At 35.6% G+C, this 17,919-nt stretch overlaps 2 protein-coding genes across 6 annotated transcripts in view; both read left to right on the top strand.

The window, feature by feature from the left end:
• Window positions 1–17,919, top strand: part of IPO11 (importin 11) — an 82,814-nt gene that overhangs the window by 49,299 nt on the left and 15,596 nt on the right. For all 4 annotated transcript variants that reach the window (XM_056513741.1, XM_056513742.1, XM_056513743.1 and 1 more), the window contains exons 26-29: window positions 112–192; window positions 2,528–2,623; window positions 4,126–4,239; window positions 5,154–5,275. In XM_056513741.1, coding sequence (XP_056369716.1) covers window positions 112–192; window positions 2,528–2,623; window positions 4,126–4,239; window positions 5,154–5,275 — 413 coding nt within the window. The remainder of the gene's footprint in view (window positions 1–111; window positions 193–2,527; window positions 2,624–4,125; window positions 4,240–5,153; window positions 5,276–17,919) is intronic.
• LRRC70 (leucine rich repeat containing 70) lies at window positions 11,345–17,730 on the top strand. Of its 2 annotated transcripts, none has more exons than XM_056513751.1 (2): window positions 11,345–14,697; window positions 15,320–17,730. In XM_056513751.1, the coding sequence occupies exons 1-2, from the start codon at window positions 14,680–14,682 to the stop codon at window positions 17,111–17,113; spliced, it is 1,812 nt and encodes a 603-aa protein (XP_056369726.1). In that variant the 5' UTR covers window positions 11,345–14,679; the 3' UTR covers window positions 17,114–17,730. The 2 variants fall into 2 exon arrangements, with proteins under 2 accessions (XP_056369726.1, XP_056369725.1); XM_056513750.1 differs by having other exon boundaries at window positions 15,201–17,730.

Raw genomic sequence — 17,919 nt, 5'->3', positions numbered from 1 at the left:
AGAAGCTGGGTCTTTAGGAATATGTAGACCCTAAGGAGACCCTTGAGTTTTGAAATATATACAAATATATTAAATTCATTGCATAATACCTTCTTTTTCATTTTATTTCAGATGTATGCAGCTGACTTATGTCGGTCATTTTGTGAGCTTTTGAAAGACATAACTACAGAAGGTCAAGTTCAAGTTTTAAAGGTGGAGTATAATGAAAATAATATCCAGAGGCTCAGCTTTGTAATGTAATATTTTCAAATAGAATTTAGAACATGTAGAACACAAAGACAAATGTATTTATCAGAATTTGACATTGGTGTTAAATCAACAGTGGTGGTTTAAGTACTTTTTTGAAGCCTGTGCATCTGTGTAGAGACCTAGTGAGTGTAGAGCAAACTTTTCCAGTCTTTACTGAATGTGATGTGTATGTATATGGTCTCCATAAAATTCCTTTGTGTACATACTTCCATTGGTACCAGACAGACTTCAAACAATCTTTGTTTGCCTTTGGTGTAAGTTGCTATTGTAACGGCTGCAATGGCTTAAATAAAATTACTAAAGGCTTTTCAAAGCACCAGAAAGTTATGTTTTCACACAGCCTTCAAATGGTGTTGTGGAACTCATAATCTTTTGAAATATTAATAACATTAATTTGAATGTGTCTTTTGAAGAATTTCAGGAAATTAAGGTGGAATATACATTGAAAGATACCTGATTAGTAGCTGTAGTGTACTAGTTCTAACATTTCCAGTGGTTGCACTAGCAGGGGCCTCTGTGTTGTTTATGAAAACTTGGACTTGAATTAAATTAATTTTAAGTGTGATGGAGGATATAAATTGGTTCCCACCTGTCTCTTTTGGTGGATAACACAACTGCTTCCTGAATCCAGGACAGAAAACAACTGGTGAAGTTGATAATTTTCCCTGTTTGTAGTTACTGCTGTGAGGAGCTTAACACCTCTAGTTTCAAAATTTAAAATGTCAATTCAGTCTATCAGTGATACTATTTAAAGTCTGCAGTTGGGCAAATGTTTTGTGCAGCAGCTTTTAATCAGATTTCTAAAATGGAATTATACTGCTAATACAGAATCATTTATTCACTCGGGTCCCAGTGTGACCTTGCATTAGCTACAGAATTTGTCTAGTATACTTGGAACACTTTCCTAGTATGTCCTCTTGATTTCCAGAGGGATAACTGAGCTATCATCCTTGTAAATATTTTTAGAAAAAGTGAAAGTTTTGTCAGGGTTCATTATGCTGACTTGTTAAACAAATTAAAATAAAATCTAGATAAGCATTGGGAACAGAAACACCCCGAGGTATTCTCTGAAATAGTTTCCTACAAACAGCTTTGGCTGGATTGTAAAGAGACATTAGAACAGTAATTAAATTAATAAGGTTGAAAAACTCTAATTTGGACTGATAAGACAATTTGTTGTAAGATTGCTGAGGCTTGATGTGACTTGATTTTCTAATTATCTGACACAGACAATAAAAGGTTTAAAAAGACTGTGGGAGCAAAGGAGTTGGCCAAACTTGCAGTACTCAGGAAGATGAGTAGGGGAAGAGTTATGTTTACCTTTGTATATAATAAACCTCTTTTGTGCCTCCGCATATTAGAGGTCTACAAAATTGAGAGGCATTGAGGAAGGTCAACTCCTTAACACTTTTCTCAATGCAAAAAGTAGAGTATTAAATGAAACTATTGGGAACAAGGCTCAAAAATTTAAAAAAAATGTTTAGGAGAGATTGGTCAAGAGCACAGAATCCTTGCTGGAATTCCTTTGAGGTGGAAATAAATGAAGTGTGTTTGAGTGAGGAACCTTAATAAATGCATCGGTTTGTTCACACATTTGGCACCACTGTCTTTACCTGGAAGTAGGAGTGAGGAGGCCTCAGCCCATTATTCTCACAGCCTCTTCACAACTCTCCTGATGCAAGGGTAGAGCACAATCACCTGATCAAAAGAAAAACTGAAAAAGGCAGGAAAACAAGTTAATTCAGGGAACAGCGTGTGGGGGGAAAAAGAATAAAAAAGGGTAAAGAGTCTAAACGCTGGGAACCCCAGAGTAAGGTACCCAGAATATGACCTCTGAGAACACATCTGCAAAGAGCTGGTAAGTCTTAAATAATGGTTTCTTAAAAAGGTGACATGACAAAGCTCTGGAAATATGCCCTAAACTGCTGGTACTTCACCCTACCAACCACCTCAACCTGCTGCTTTTCCTGGGACCATGGTTGAGGTCCTTTTTTCTAAGCCACCTCATCAACTTTGCCTGGGCCATGGGGAGGCTTGGGAGGTGCTTGGCTAGGTGGGTTTCATTGACCTGTCATCTTTCACCAAGTGTGTTTATGCAGATCAGATTTGTAGAATATTTTACTAGAATATAGTTTCAGCAGTCTGGGGTTTGCTGGTATTTAATCGTAAGCATACTATGAGCACTTTATATGTGTACACCAGTGCACATGGTTTTAAAGCTTTGGTTAAGATTTATGAATGTACTTCAGTAATGGTCTAATTTGCTTTTGTTCTTAAGGTTGTAGAAAATGTCCTAAAAGTCAACCCTGTGTTGGGTCCTCAAATGTTTCAACCCCTTCTGCCATCAGTATTCAGGGGAATTATAGATGGGGAGGTAAGAGTTACTTTAACTACTCTACTTCTCCTTTGGAAAATGACAGCACCTTTCTTTATCTCCAGTTTTTCATATTGATGTTGTATTTTCTCTTATTTTAAGAGCATGTGATATATTTTTGACATCTAGTTTTAAAGTCTTTAAAACTAACACAGTAACACAAGAAAAGACAACCTATCACTTGTTTTGTCATGTAGTGTTTTAATACTTGTTTTAATAAAATAGCACAAATTTTATTCTGCTGTTCCACCATTCCTTCACTATCAACACTTTTAAGACCTGTAGCATTAGACCTAGTCTAATTCTTAGTTGGTGTTGGAGGGGGTTTTTTCTTTGTTTGTTTGTTTGTTTGGTGAAGATACATACTATTCCTTTTTAATTGTATGTGAACCAGAGAAAAACAAACTGAACCAGAAGAAGATCAACTTGACCTTCTTTTCCTAATTGGCATATCTGAGGAGTAGAAGGATGTGAGATAGAGTCTTTAAGATTTTGCTGGCTTAGATGTCTTCACTTCTCGCTTTTCTCTTTGTATTCAACAAACTTTTATGTTGGATGAAAATGAGTAAAATCAAATATGCTTTAACTGTGTTCAACCTTTCAGTTCTAGCAGCAATCAGTGGGTAGAAATTCTTCAAGCTTTTTGACTTCTTTGATCAAAACCTTTGGGTTTTTTTCCCGTTGAAGACTTTGAAATATCAATATGTGGCTCCAATTACTGAGCTGAATAAGATTTCCAAATTTAAGCCAAGTAATACTCTATAGCAAAATACTTTCTGCTGTTTAAAGCACAAAGATAGAGAGTAGGTTATTAAAATGTCTTCTGATTTAAGACTAATAAATTCATTTTACCCTACTCAGAATGTATTAATCTGGGTTAGAATTTTCAAATAAATGTTGGTATTTTGTTTCTCAAGTAGGCTATTTTACAAAATACAGTTATATTGTTACTTGCTGAATTTAATATGAAAAAATCTATAGCTTCTTTTAAAAATAATAACCAAAGATAATAAAATAATGAACTTATTACTGTATCCAGTTAATTTTGAGACACCTGCAGATTAGTTATTGGCAAAAGTATTACAGTTTCTATCTGAGAAAAGTAACAACTTCAGAAATACTAAGTGTTCTTAATGCTGCTGAAATTGTAAGCAGTAACTTGAAACCATAATCAATTTCAAAAGTACAGTACAATAAATTGTTAGTTCCCTAAGATACAGGTTTTAAAATTAAAGTCACCTTGCAAGTTGTCTTGGCTGTTTGGATGAAATTGACTTTGAAATTGCCATAGTTTTCATATTGTAAGAACTGAGAATTCTAGTGAAGATTGCTCACTCAGTCTTCTGTTCCTAGAGCCTCTTAAATTGCAATTTATAATTTAAAATTTAGTTAAAAACATAAGGGATGAATACAGGTGTTTTCCAGGTATTGCTGCTGTATGTGTCAAATATTTTCCTTTTACTTAAAACAAGCACCTTTTGTTTTGGTTATTTTTGTTTCAGAGATATCCAGTGGTGATGTCTACTTATCTGGGGATCATGGGTAGAGTTCTGCTACAAAATGCAAGATTTTTTTCATTACTTTTGAGCCAGATGGCATGTGAATTGGGTCAGGAGGTAAGGCTTATTGTCCTTTTGTGTCCTTCTGGTTTTTTTGTGTCTTGGTATTTCAGCAGTGTTACATTAGGAAGTCTTGCTTTCTTTTGACCTGAAGAAACTTCCCTCTCTGTTATCCATTCTTGTTCCTGCTGAGTTAATCTTGAAAAGGGCACTTTCCACTCTTTCTGTCCTTTCCCTGAACACCTTATAACAACTTCTACATGTTGCCATAATTACTTACAACATCCCATTAAAATTTTTATATAGCTCTTAAATTCTCTTCTTGCTCCATCCCACAATTAGCTGTGTAATTAGCCCCTTAGTTGTAGGGTGAGAATTTCTTTCCCTGTGCCAGCTTGGTGGGTCTTGCATGTGGAGAATGTTCCAATCATTCTCCCAAGTTTCTAGAGTATCAGGTTTGGTGTGCTTCAGTTTCACTGGTGAGGTTACTTTTGCTACAGTGAGGATTATTTGCTGCAAGTATTCTGTTACATCTTTAAGTGAAATTTTAGTCATTTGCTTTTCTGGAGCATAATACAGTTTTCAGATAATACAGATAATTTTTTGTTGCTGTTTTTGTTTCTTAATTTGTCACTGTGTAGATAAAATAGAATAAATCCATGTGCTTGGTTTCTGTGAGACTGTTTGGGGAAAACTGAATACTTTGCTGTCCTGAATTAGTTCTTTCTTCATAAATGAAATGCATATTAAACATCTAGGTTACAACTAATGGTATGGAGGGCTCAGGGCCTGGAAGGCTTGTCATAGAAAATTTTAAAAGTACCTGTTGCTTGTTACTTCTGTCGGGTGTACAACTGTATGGTGTCTTTCCAAGACTAAAGTATCAGTTGCTAGAAAAATTAAAATAAATTATTTACTAAACACACTGATGCGCTCATAACTGAAAAGGACTGTTGTGTTTCCCAATGCAGTTGGACCAAATTCTTGGTAACATGATTGAAATGTGGGTTGATCGGATGGATAACATCACTCAGCCAGAAAGAAGAAAACTTTCTGCCTTGGCATTGCTTTCTCTTCTGCCATCATTGAATGGGTAAGCAAACGTGCAATGCCTTAAATAACAGTGCTTCAACAGCACTGGGAATTATTCTAAAGTATTTCACAATTCTGCAGCTAAATATTCCAATATGAGTAGTTTTATTTACTTGCTTTTCTCCCCCAAAAGAATATTGAAAAAGATAGAACTTCCATGCTACATTATATTAATTGATTTGGCTTCATAGCATTACAGTAACCTTTCTTCCATTTCATAAATAAAATCAGGAGCCAGCACTGCAGATTTTTTGTTGATTCTCATATTAACTTAGAACTGGATGCCCCTCTCATATGTGATTAAGTAGTTGCTTTAGTTGACATGTTACTATTTCGGTGTCTCTTCCAGGGAACAGTGTTCAGTTTTCTTTCCTGCTGTAGGTGATATGAACTTTCATCCTGGTTTTCTTCTTTATGACATTAAATGGAAGAAAGAGTTGCTGTAAAAGACGGTGTTGTTGCTGTGAAACATTTTTTGCACTGCAGATTTTATAGCAAGCAGATTTTACTATTATCCTTTTAGTAGCTGTCATCATTGCTGGATATACATAGAAAATGAACGTTTTAAATGAAAATACTGAATACACTGACTTCTAAGTTGTTAATACTAGAAGTCATGTATAATACATTTAGGTGAGAGTTCAGTCCGTAGTTACCTTCAGATTATTTTTATCTGTTTGACGTTCAGGAAGACAACACTGCATGAGTTTACACTTAGTCTGATGTGTTTCCTTAACAGTCTTTAAGTACTGTCTGTTGGGCATTTATATTTTGCTCCCAAATACTAAAAGCTATGTTAGTATCTGTAGAATATCTATGGATCTGAATATGAATATGTAGTATCTGTCAAAACTGTAGACTATGTAGTCACTGAAAAAAAAATCAGGGAACACTTAGGTGTTATTTAGAGGCTTCATTGCTTTTTATGTGCACAGAAATTTTCCCTTTTTTTATCTGTTGGATAGTCGGGATAACCATCGAGCTAAAGGTGATGCAAGCAGGTTATAAAAGCTGCTTAAAAACGTTATAAAAGGTTTTTTCCCAGTAAATATAACAGTGTTATGTTGTTCATAAGTATATTTGAAATGTTTTTTAAAGAGGTGTTAGCTACAATTTAAGGTGCTGAACTACATCTGTCTTCCTGTGAAGTTTCTGTTCAAGAGAGGAAGGAAAAAAAAATTCCTTTAGATAGCCGTGTTATTTTGAACTATGTTCAGCTGCTCCAGATTTCCTGCTGTAAAAGCCAATTATTTCTGGCAGTCCTTAACATAATAAAACCTTCTGCAAATGACAGCTTTATTTTTCAGTTACCCATATCACTTAAGAAAGCTGCTTCTCAAATAAAAAGCCTCTCTTTAGTGGACGTATTTGTGTCAAAGCTATGAAAATTTCACTTACACAGTTGATAGACTGCCAAACTTACCTTCAGATAGAGCGTGTGAAATGGATTCTGTCAATTGATTTTTTCTTTTACTACAACAATATGAGTCATTCTGGTTTTGCTGTATCTCAGGGGTTGTACTACACAGACTTGCTGCATTCTATATCTGTAGGCTTCTTGTGCAAGTCCATTTGCACAGGTTTAAATGTAACGCAGTATTTGAAAAGAACATTTTGATTAGTATAAGTATTTTCAAGAAAAGCTGAAGTAATTGTTCCTATTGGAATGTCTCACTAACCGGTTTCCTGATTAGATTTTACGTTCAGTATCCAAGGTAAGTTTTCTCAACTGCAGAGGCAGAACAGAATTTTGTCTTCTATGCATGGCTGATGGGCTGTCTTGGGAAGGCCAAGGTGAGGGTGAAATTCTTCCCTCAGCTTGCTCAATAGCAAGTTCAGATTTTCAAGGCTCTGCTGTAAGGAAAACAGGCATCTGTGCTGTGTCTAACACTTTCTGAGATTTTTTTTTTTTTCCTTTTGAAAAGAGAGGAAAGAGAGGGGGTATACAAAAATAGTGGGGGGAAAATGAAGATAACATATAAAATGAAGATAACATATATTCTCCTTCTTCCCTCAAAATTGTTTTATGGATAAAATGTTGGGGAAAATATTAAACAGTGACCTTTTTTATTCTCCATGTAAACTCTGTATAGTATTACTTCATAGATTTAAATTTTTCTCTAGTTAGTGGTTAGGTTTAAAATTACAAATATGTGGAACTCTGGACTTTCTGCATTTTAGGGGAAGGTAAAACTTCATTATTAATTTAAAGCCAGTTTGACACAAATAATTTTCTGTTTCTAGTACAGCACCTTTGACAGTGAAGGATTTTAGAGCAGATAAGACAGAGCAGTTGTTCACAGTGGCTCTTGAACTGACTAGAAAGCAGGTTGTAAAGTGAAAAATTGTTAGCCACATGGTGATTTTCTCATCTAAGCAGTACCATCCATAGACAGACGTAATGGCCTGCTTCTGGTATCAGTAGTAGGGCTGCATTTTATTCGTGTGCATGTCCTTCAATCTAGCATCCTGTTTATCTTCCCACAGCTGCACATCGTGTTAGTGGTTAGAAATTCATATTAAAAAAAAGAACAATAAGTGCTGCTTTCCTGATTAGTGTGTTGCAGCACCTTTTCGCAGAACAGTAATTTCCTGGTATTGCTTAGGAGTTTGCCCAAATTAAATGTGGTACAGTAGTCTGCTTTGCTATCCAAATGCAGTCAATTAATATTAGCATTTTTTTTGTGTGTTTGACAGATATATGCATTGGCAATATTTTCCATATTTTGTATTCCCACTGCCTGTTTATCACTTATCCATCCACATGCATTTGCATTCATTTATTAAAAAATCTTACTATTTCATAAAATAGGCGAAAGACTTCTGTCTTTGAACCGTTTTATGTAACAATGGGAAGCAGTAACATTTAGGCAGTAAGGATACACTCGTGGAGTTACAGTGTCTCCATGTTCAGTACATGAGGAAAGTGTGGATAGACACACAGTAGCTCTAACCAGAATAGTTTTTTTGAAAAACATGCAAGAACTTGAAGTTTTTTGGAGGAAAACTATATTTGAGCTAGAGTGTGAGACATGACATGTGACAGCAACCTGGATGAGTAAATTCACAACTGTTGTGAGTTTCCTATTGTCATAGTTCAGTCATATTTGCACTTGTCTACAACCTTAATGACTTGTTCTTGAGCAGGCAGCTGCAAGAGTACTCTTTGAGACGAGTTGAGTTTTATTAGCTGTGCTCTTGGTGTCTGAAATAGTGCCTAGTGAATATGGTCAGTACCAGCATTCTACCTTTTATGTGTTGTGGAAAATGTGTGGGCCTCCACCACTTCCTAGGGTTCTGCATTTTGAGCTCTTCAGCATCCTTTGTAGTTCCTGATGCTAAAACAGTATTATGATCCTTTCTCATACCTATATCTATCTGTCTGTCTGGAAAAAATTATCTTGCTTATTGCAGTATGGTATCAGTATTACAGTGTTTTGGAATGTCCTTCTCTGGTGATATTTGAAGATCTTCTAATGATTTATTTATCAAAGTAGAATTCTTTTCTATTCCTACAGTTGCATGAATTTTAGTAGTACACAGACCACACTGAAAGATTTCCAAAACAGGCCAATAATTGTGGTCCTTGAGCATAGGCTTATTTTTGGTGGACCTACCTTTGTGGAGTGGTACTATTTTTAAGTAGAGGAGACTCTACTGAGCTAAAAATATGAAGTATTTTAGTTTATCTTTCATCATTTTGGTTTCTGGTACATGAGTACTTTTCATTTTACCCCTTTGAGTCAAATATGTTTATGTGTTGTGGGGAAAGGGTTAAGAGATTCTCCAGGTTTCTAATCATTATGTAAATGAATATCTGCTTTTCTTCATTGTGTATCAAGTCTGATATGTCGGCCAGTGTGAGTTCTGCCAGTTAGATAATTGGCATTTTGTGAGTGTAAGTACTTACAGTGTGCAATTATAAATCTTCATTAGGTTATTACAGAGTTTTGCCTCTGTCATTTTTTAAAATTACTTACTTAGAAATTTTAATTTTCCTCTTAAAAAGTTGTCTATATGTGATGTTAGTAAATGGCAAGAAAGTGCCTAATAAAATGTCATGTTCTCCTCAGGATAGTTATGTCCTCATTTATAAAGTCAGAATTTCTTACATAATTACTTGTACATCCTCGTTTCTTTATAGGGATGATACTCCAAAGATATTTTATCTTCCCCTCCATTTTTTTTAATCTCTCTAGTTAAAGGTATGCTCACCCACGCCTCTAATAGACTATTAGCATTTAAAGGAGCTCTTTAAATTATGATTTTGCAGTTGTCATCAGTGCTTGGCCTTGGATTTATTTAGCTTGCCTGACAGGTAACAGCACAGTTTTAATGATAAGAGTGAAAAATGTGGCTTTGGTCTTAGTCTGACTATCAAAGTCTGCATATTCAGAAGGTTACAGAGAGCTCTGCCAGCTTCTTTAATTGCACGTCACATTATGGCATTGGCAGAAGGATGCACTCATTAAACTTTCCTTGTTCACAGTCTCCCATCAATTTTTCTCCTACGCTTGATTGCTACTGTTGACTGGTCAGGAGTATATTATCTTTTCCCTAAGACCCTTAACCCTTGATTTCAAGGAAAAATATACCAAGTGATAGCAAGGAATTATGTCACTAATTGCAGCTAAACTGCTACAAAAAAATAAGCTGGAGTCATAAGGGTTTGGATGCTGCTGATACCTTGTTTTTGTTCATGGTCTACATAAAATATTTCAGAAGTCTTTCCTAAAACTATTCTAATTGTGATTTACCATAAATTTTAAGATTCTAATTATATAAAAGACAGCAAAAGATAACAGAATAACTAATTTCCTTCAAACCTTATGCAATGTATGGTTTACATGTTTGCAAATTAGATACTGAATAAATAGTGACTGAAGTATAGCATATTACTAAAAATGTGCAAAAAACACAAGATTGTAACAAAAGTGAAAAAAAAAACCAAACCCAAACCCTAGATTTACAGCTATTTTTGCACTTGAGTTAGTTTGAGCCGTTTTGGCACATCTGCTTATCTCTCTGTGATATACTCTGTGAAATCAGAGACTGCCAGAGAGTAGCTGAGATTTTTCAGTGACTTTCTTTAACAGTACCAGACTATTATGATAAGATACCAGAGCTGATAAACACCACAATTCATGTCACTACAAGACCTTCTGCAAATAAGTACTGTCTTGAAAAATAATGTTTCATATCCAAACAATTTAATGAGAAAGTGAGTATTTAAAACAAAACATCATGTTTTGATATTAAAAAGATGCTTAAATATGAAGAAAGCCTGTATTTTTAACAAATAGCTTTTGTATTTTGTGTGTAGGTATTCTCTGTAGTAGTTGTTAAGAGCTGCTGAAGTTTTCTCTTTCTTTTAAATATTTGGAGCTGTCAGTTGCTAATGCCAAGTGTATGCCCATCCTGTCTCCTAAACTGGGAGGCAGAGTGTGGTTTTGCAATTGAGCTTAGTTTTGATTAAATTTCTGGAAGCTGAAATTTGGGAAATTAATTTGAGTTCTGTAGACCTTTTGGTTTGAATTGCATTCATATTGAGAACAATAATACTTTTATAATTTCAACAGAATTGCTAAATATTGCAGTATGCTATAGTGTTATTGTCAGCATGTCACATCTGTGCATTACATTCATGGCCAGCCTTTTTTATGTTACTGTTTTGTTCACAAGCTTAGTAGTTGTTCCAAAGAAGACTTAGATTTGTGAGTAAAGAGAAGAAACTAATTCTACCAATTTCACAAGGTGAGCTTTTAGTTTCACAAGAGCTTTCTATCATAATACTTTACTGTACCTTGAGGTCAAATTAGGTTTATAGAATAGAAACTTATTTTTCTTTCCTCAATGGGAAAAATAATTATGTAGTTTTCATGCTTCTCATGTAGAAGAGAAAAATTTTCAGTGAATGAGGCAGTAAGTTAGGATTCTTACTGAAACAGAAATATTAAATACTAGAAGGAATCTGCAATATTTGAGACAATCAGAAATGTTTAGGTAAACTAAATAATGAGAAAAACAGAAAAGTGTTTTGGGATGTGATAAGTTAATAAGGTATCAACATTTCACCTGCCTACTGCGTGTTAATTAAATGTTGATGTCTGTGCTACCTAAGCAGTAGTTTAGTTCCTGATGCATTGATTTGTGATCATATCTAGAGATGATGTGGGCAGAAGGAAGTAGGAGTTAGAAAAAATGAAGTTGTACAATAGCCACCTGTGGAGTATAGAACTAGAAGGAAGAAAGCCCTGCAAGAGCAGATGGTAGCTAAATACACAATGGGAGGGCAAAAAACAGTTTCACTCATATAAGCTTAGAGTAATAATTATAGTGCTAAAAATTGGTTGTCTTAGTTTGTGGGCTTTAGCATAATTATGTGGAAATTATGAGACTGAAATCCCTTCTCAAAAATAGACTTTAGACCCTGTTTTTGAACTTGTTGTGTTTTTTCTGCTATTCATAAGTGTCATTTGGATGACTAGTTTGTACCACCTAATATTCATTATATTGGCTTTAATATAGCATGGGTGCACTGTGCATGTATGTTCTTTCAATTACTTCAACCTGTCATTTTATGCACAATTTGACAAATTGCTGTTACTCAGGCTTCATGCTTGTATTTACAAGGAGTCATTGTTGAACTAGATTTTAATGTTGAAAAGCCAATAACATTACTTCACACTTCATCAACATTAGTATATTAAGATTAAATTCACTTGTGGGTTCAAAAATAATTTTTTCTGTTACCATGTGAAGCTGTGTTCAGGTGCAAACCTTACTGCTCTCTTGCTGCAGAGGAAAATTTGCAGTGAATAAAATATGAGAGCTGCCTAAGCTTGTTAGTGTTTCCTGTGCTTTTTTCCTACAGTTTTCAAAAAGTAATGGATTTTATTGTTTAAGTGTGAACCAGTTTAAGAAATGCTGATCCAAGTTACACAGTATCCCACCCAGCCTTTCTTATGGTTTTCCCCAAATGGTACCACTTAATTTTGGCACGTAATTTTGTGTCTTGTTCTCAGCAGATACTTCTTTCAGATACTTCAACAATATGTAGTATTAATGAAATAATGGCTCTAAATTACATTGCAAATTACTGCAAGCCTTTGGGTGCAGTACTGACGAAGTGTAAAACAGAACTTTCTCTAGATTTCCTAGTGCGGAATGGAAGGAGCCATGATCTGGATTAGGGCTTTTTCCTCCCATTTTGGGCATGAGATTCAACTATCAGAAGAGTCCTCAGTGTGCTCAGAACCACAGTAAAGCTAGGGTCCAAACAAAAATATTGTGAATATTCATAAGGTATTTTCAGTGCAAGTCCGCAGAGACATTCAGCCACTTACTGGTCATCAGCTTTCTTTTATCTGGTTGCTGCTTTAGTGATTCCTCTAATTTTTGATGGTGCCTGATATACTGTACTTACACTTCATTAATTCCTTCAAAACGTGTTTTTCAAAACGTGTCACTTCTGACATTTTGCAAAAAGAGAGCTCTATGAACATTTGCGTTTTAAAATGTTTTTTAAAATTTGTCTTACTTCTTGTCTGTATAAAGGTTTGTTCCATACGGCACACCTTGGAAGAATTTTTGTTTTGTTGGTTTTTTTGTTTTTTTTTTTTTTTACACATATAGGTTTCAATATAAAGAGACTATTGGTAGTGAAGTTTAGGTAGAGGATAATTTTCTGTTTGAAGTCACTTTCCATTTTGGCCAGTCTCTGATTTTCTCCTTATCTGACTCTACTGATAATTTTTTTCCATTACTCTTACTGTTCCATCCTCCACATCCAGGATACTTCACCAACTGTGAACTATACGGTGTTTGCCTTTTTAGTAAATGACATGACATTTTATTTTATTTCTCTCTATGTCAACAATTATGTTAAATACTGTGAAAAAATATAAGTGTGTAAATAAATATTCAGATATGTAGAATTAGTGTTCCTATTGATCTGTTGATCTCAGCAAAAAAGAAACAAATGCAGTCCTTATTCTGTGTTGTAACTGATACAGGCTTTTTCTAAAATGGCCCATGGACCAATTACACTTACTGTTTTCTTATTTTAGGCTAGATGTTTGGAAGAAAGCTGCTTCAAAAGCATGTCCCTGTCTATTCTGCTTCCCTTTCTCATGTGCGTCCTGCATTTCAGATTGGATTATATAGACAAAGATATTTGTGTTACATTTTACCCCTTATGTGAACTCATGCTTCCTGTGTGAGGTCACTGTAGCTGAAGGGACTTGATGTTCCTGCTGTTACACCTCTTTTTTGGTTATGGCTACTGTTGGGCTTTGTCATTGTTCTTTTGCTGAGCAGAAGGTCTTATTGCAGTAAAATCATGGGGTGTTAGTTGTGTTGCTATTTATAGGCTTAATCTCCCCTTTCCTCCTTTGATGATGTGACTGAGCTTTGCAAATATTTCTTCCCTGTGATGAATAAACTGAGGGTGTAATCTCTGGTCCTTAACCAAGAGGGATATTTATCACCCTTGTAGTGTTTTTCTGCACAGGAGACACTGCAGGAAACAAAAGCTGTTTGTGGAAGGTGTGGCTCTCAGAACCAGATGCCATCTCATAGTCCTCTGCGGATAAATTCGCTTTAAAAAGGGTGTCGTAAAGTAACAATTAACAAAGTCAGGTCAAAAATACAAGTACACAGCAGCTTAGTGCCACATCATGCTAGTCTCATGTCCTAAGATTTCATAGGTTTCTTTGGGATTGCTGGCAGGTTGTGCCTTGCCAGAGGGCAGGAGACACTGGGCTCTTCCCTCCAGAGTGTGTGTCTTTTCCCCTTGGCCAGACCCCTGGGTTGTGTGTGCATGTGGCAGCAGCTTGGCTCTGTAGACAGAGAGCAGTGTAAGTGTTGCTGCCAGTTTAATGAAGCATTTCAGGTTCTGGCTGAAAGATAAGGAGTTACAGGTAATGCAATAGTGCTGTTACAAATAGTTGTGCTTTATTCTAAAAGTTATACCTAACTAGAGATAAAACTCTTTTAAGCTCTCCTAGATAAATCAGTAGATTTAAAAAACCAAACAAACCCCCACCCCTCCAAAAAAAACAAGACCAAAAAAAAACCCAAAACAAGCCCCAAACAAAACCCAGCAGTTACGGTCTAAGATAGTTCTTGGTTTTCTAGAAACAAATCACTGAGATTTCCTTTCCAACAATACTTCTGAAGCACAGATAAAATGGCTTCCTGTCCCAGAGTTTCCTGTATCCATGGCAACCTGACTTCAGGCACTTCTTTCTTGGTTTCCTGAGCAAACTGTTGCTAACCCTGGAGCAAAAATGTGAGGTCTGTAGTACACGGCAATACTGCCTTCACGAAGGTTTCACAGATGATTGTAGTTGGTCAGCTTATAACATAGTCCAGTGGACTGCAGACTGCAAAATAACGGAAATCATGAACTTCAGATTTGGGGTAAGGAAATGCTTCTATTTATTTTAAATGTAACTCAGCTTTATAGAAGTAAAATTCAAATTGTAAGTGAACTGCTGGTAAAAGGTAACTTGTTTACAGTTGGCATTTCTACTTTTAAATGCTTTTAAAACATTTCTTAGTGATGGTTAACTGTAACAAGTAGTTAATATATAGTATTTTTAATTTAATATGAGCTGTTATTTTGGCTTCTTAGATGCTTTTATTCTACAGCCAATTAAATATTTTCTGGCTGTGTTAGCACTGTATTTATTTAATTGTCCATTTACTTACAGAATTTTTTTGCAGTGGAATCCAGTTAGTAAGTTGGAGTTTTAAACTGCTTGTTTGGCATGAGAGAATAATATGTAAAATACTGATCTTGAGAGCAATGCTAGTATTTTTAAGACTGTACATATAGATTCAAATAATTATTAATAATTAATAAATGATGAATATATTTGAATTAATAATAATATTTATATACTTCTTTTTATCTCTACTAGTGAAGTCAGAGATGAGTAAGAAGGCCAAAGACAGGGATATGTGTGTTCTGCAAAGTTCTTCACTCTGCCCAGGAGCATTCCTGTGTATGTTTAATTGTTTTCTTTTGTTGCTGCTCCAGAAGGAGGCTTTTGGCTGTCCATCTGCTTGTCAGCTCTGCACAGGGAGACAAGTTAGCTGCCGTAATGCAGGGCTTTCGAGCATCCCTTGGAACCTTCCAAAAACAGCAATTCTTGTTTACCTCAGTGGAAATAATATATCACATGTCACTCCAAATGATCTAAGAGGCCTTCAGAAGCTTGCTGCACTCTACATGGATAACTCAAGTGTTTTGTATGTACACCCAAAAGCTTTTGTGGAAGTCCCCAGACTCAGCTACTTGCATCTAAATAGCAATAATATTAAACGCCTGGATCCAGGAATCTTTGAAGGCCTTTCCAATCTTCATTGTTTATACCTTCAGAACAATCAAATAGCTTTTCTTCCCAGAGGATTATTTAGTGATCTTCTTTCTGTTAGATATTTAACACTTCAAAGAAATCGTCTCAGTGTCCTTGGAAGTGGGACATTCTGGGGCATGATAAGTCTCCAGACACTAAACCTAGCGAATAATAAGATTTCACGGATATCAGATTCAGCATTTCATCATCTTGAAAATCTTGCATATTTGTTTCTTGAAGGTAACAACTTAACACTAGTGCCGTCAAATGCTATTGGAAGGCTCAAAAATCTTGAAAGACTTTCTTTGTCTCACAATCCCATTGGATCAATTCAGCCTTTTGCATTTAAGGGACTTAACAAGCTTAGATATCTGTCTTTGAAAAATGTCAAGCTAAAATGTGTTGCTGTAAATGGATTTTTTGGATTAAACAACCTTAGTCAGCTAATCTTAAGTTATAATGATTTAGAAAATATAAATTCCAGCACTTTTACTTTATTGAACAATTTAATGTATCTACAGCTAGACAGAAATAAAATAGCCAGTATTGGTGATGGTACCTTTGAAAAAATGGGGCAGTCACTTAAAGTACTCAGTTTAGCATTTAATAATATCTCAGAGTTGCACCCTGAAGTGCTCAATCCATTAGTATCTTTAACCCATCTTCAGGTACATTCTAATCCTTGGAACTGCAGCTGCAAAATGCTTGCATTACTTAATTGGCTGGCATCATCTTCTGTTTCTGCAAAAATGCACTGTCAGGATCCCCAGAGTGTGCGTGGTAGAGCTGTGCAATATGTGGAGTTTCCAGGCTGCGTTGGCCCCGCTGCCGGCGCGGGCTCTGCCCCGGGTCTGGGATCCACTGCTGCCACTCTGCAGGTGGCCTGGCACAAAGGGGGCAGCCACGGCACACTGCAGCAGCTTGTCACTGCAGAACCTGAGTATTTCGCTTTCTGGGAAGGAACTACAGCTGCATCTTCTACCCCACTGCCTCATGAGGAATACGCTGTTGAAATGCCATCACAGGCAGCTACAGTGTTACCAACGTTACCAGTGCAAACACCAGCAGAAACTGTACCTACTAATACAAATGTAGAAGAAGAACGGTTGTTCACAACAGATCCTGCTCCTGTGTCATTAAAAACAGCCTTGATTTGTACACAACAGGTTGAAAAGCTGAATCAAGCTTTTGACATTTTACTAGCCTTTTTCATTCTGGCTTGTGCTATTATCCTGTTCTTAACCTGTAAAATTATTCAGTTTAGGCAGAAACTAAAGGTGCTGGAAAACTCAGGGGAAAAGAGTATAGAATATTATGGCTTTTATCAGCCTAGCAGATACAACATAACTGACTCAGTGCAGTCTCTAACTCGGAAATCAGTGGAACATTCAGAACTGGACCAAATAAGGCTGCTCAAGCGAACAGCATCAGAAAGTCAGGCACAGGTCATCTTGTTTGAACATTCATCATTGTAATTTATCTCATTTGATTTGATGTTAACTGTGAAATGAAAGGGCAAGAAATCAAGAATTCAATTCTGTAGAAATATCTCCACCAGTTGAAATAAATTGCTTAATACAGCTGTGGAAAACAGCACAATTTGGGTTCTGCATCACCATTTGCTTACTGAATGTTTTGAAATTATTTCATTATATGTCATTACAATCTAACATGAATAGGTTTATTAGCCTCAGTCCCTGTTTGTAGTAATTGTTCACCTATGCTCAAGTATACATGCAGTATAAAGTACACTTTAATTTATTTTGCACTACTTAATGATCTGAGTTCCTATGGAAATTCCATGGCTATTGTGAAGCAAGCAAAACATCAGTTCTTAGTAGGATCATGAAGCCAAATAATCTTGGGGATCAGAAAACAGTGTTTTGTGTGTTAATTGTAATGGAGTTTCTACTCTTCCTCTATTAAATAAAACACAGTAGAAAAAGCACATTTACAACTAGCATGTTCAAACTCTCAAGTAAGAGAAGAATTTTAAACTATACAAGTTCTATTCATATCTATAGCATATTGTAATATACAAAGTTGTGTGTTCAGTCTGTATAATGAATATATTAAAGTGATTTTTTAATTAGTGTGTATCTGTGTCATTTTATGAAATATCCCAAATTGGAGTTAAGAAAAACTAAATTTCTGTTGAAATTCACCAAAGTTTAATGGCTAAATTTATAAGGTATTAGAGCTGGTTAGTTATTGCCGATAAAAGATCATCATCTATGTCATCTATGTAGTAATATTTTGAGGGACTATTTAGCTAGATAAG

This window comes from Oenanthe melanoleuca, chromosome Z, assembly GCF_029582105.1.
Source record: "Oenanthe melanoleuca isolate GR-GAL-2019-014 chromosome Z, OMel1.0, whole genome shotgun sequence".
Lineage (NCBI taxonomy): Eukaryota > Metazoa > Chordata > Aves > Passeriformes > Muscicapidae > Oenanthe > Oenanthe melanoleuca.
Note: the sequence above shows the minus strand (reverse complement) of the source record. Positions and strands in the feature narration are given on the sequence as shown.

Excerpts from the sequence above, each read along its gene's own strand:
- LRRC70 (XM_056513750.1), top strand. The coding sequence starts at position 15,212 with ATGAGTAAGAAGGCCAAAGACAGGGATATGTGTGTTCTGCAAAGTTCT.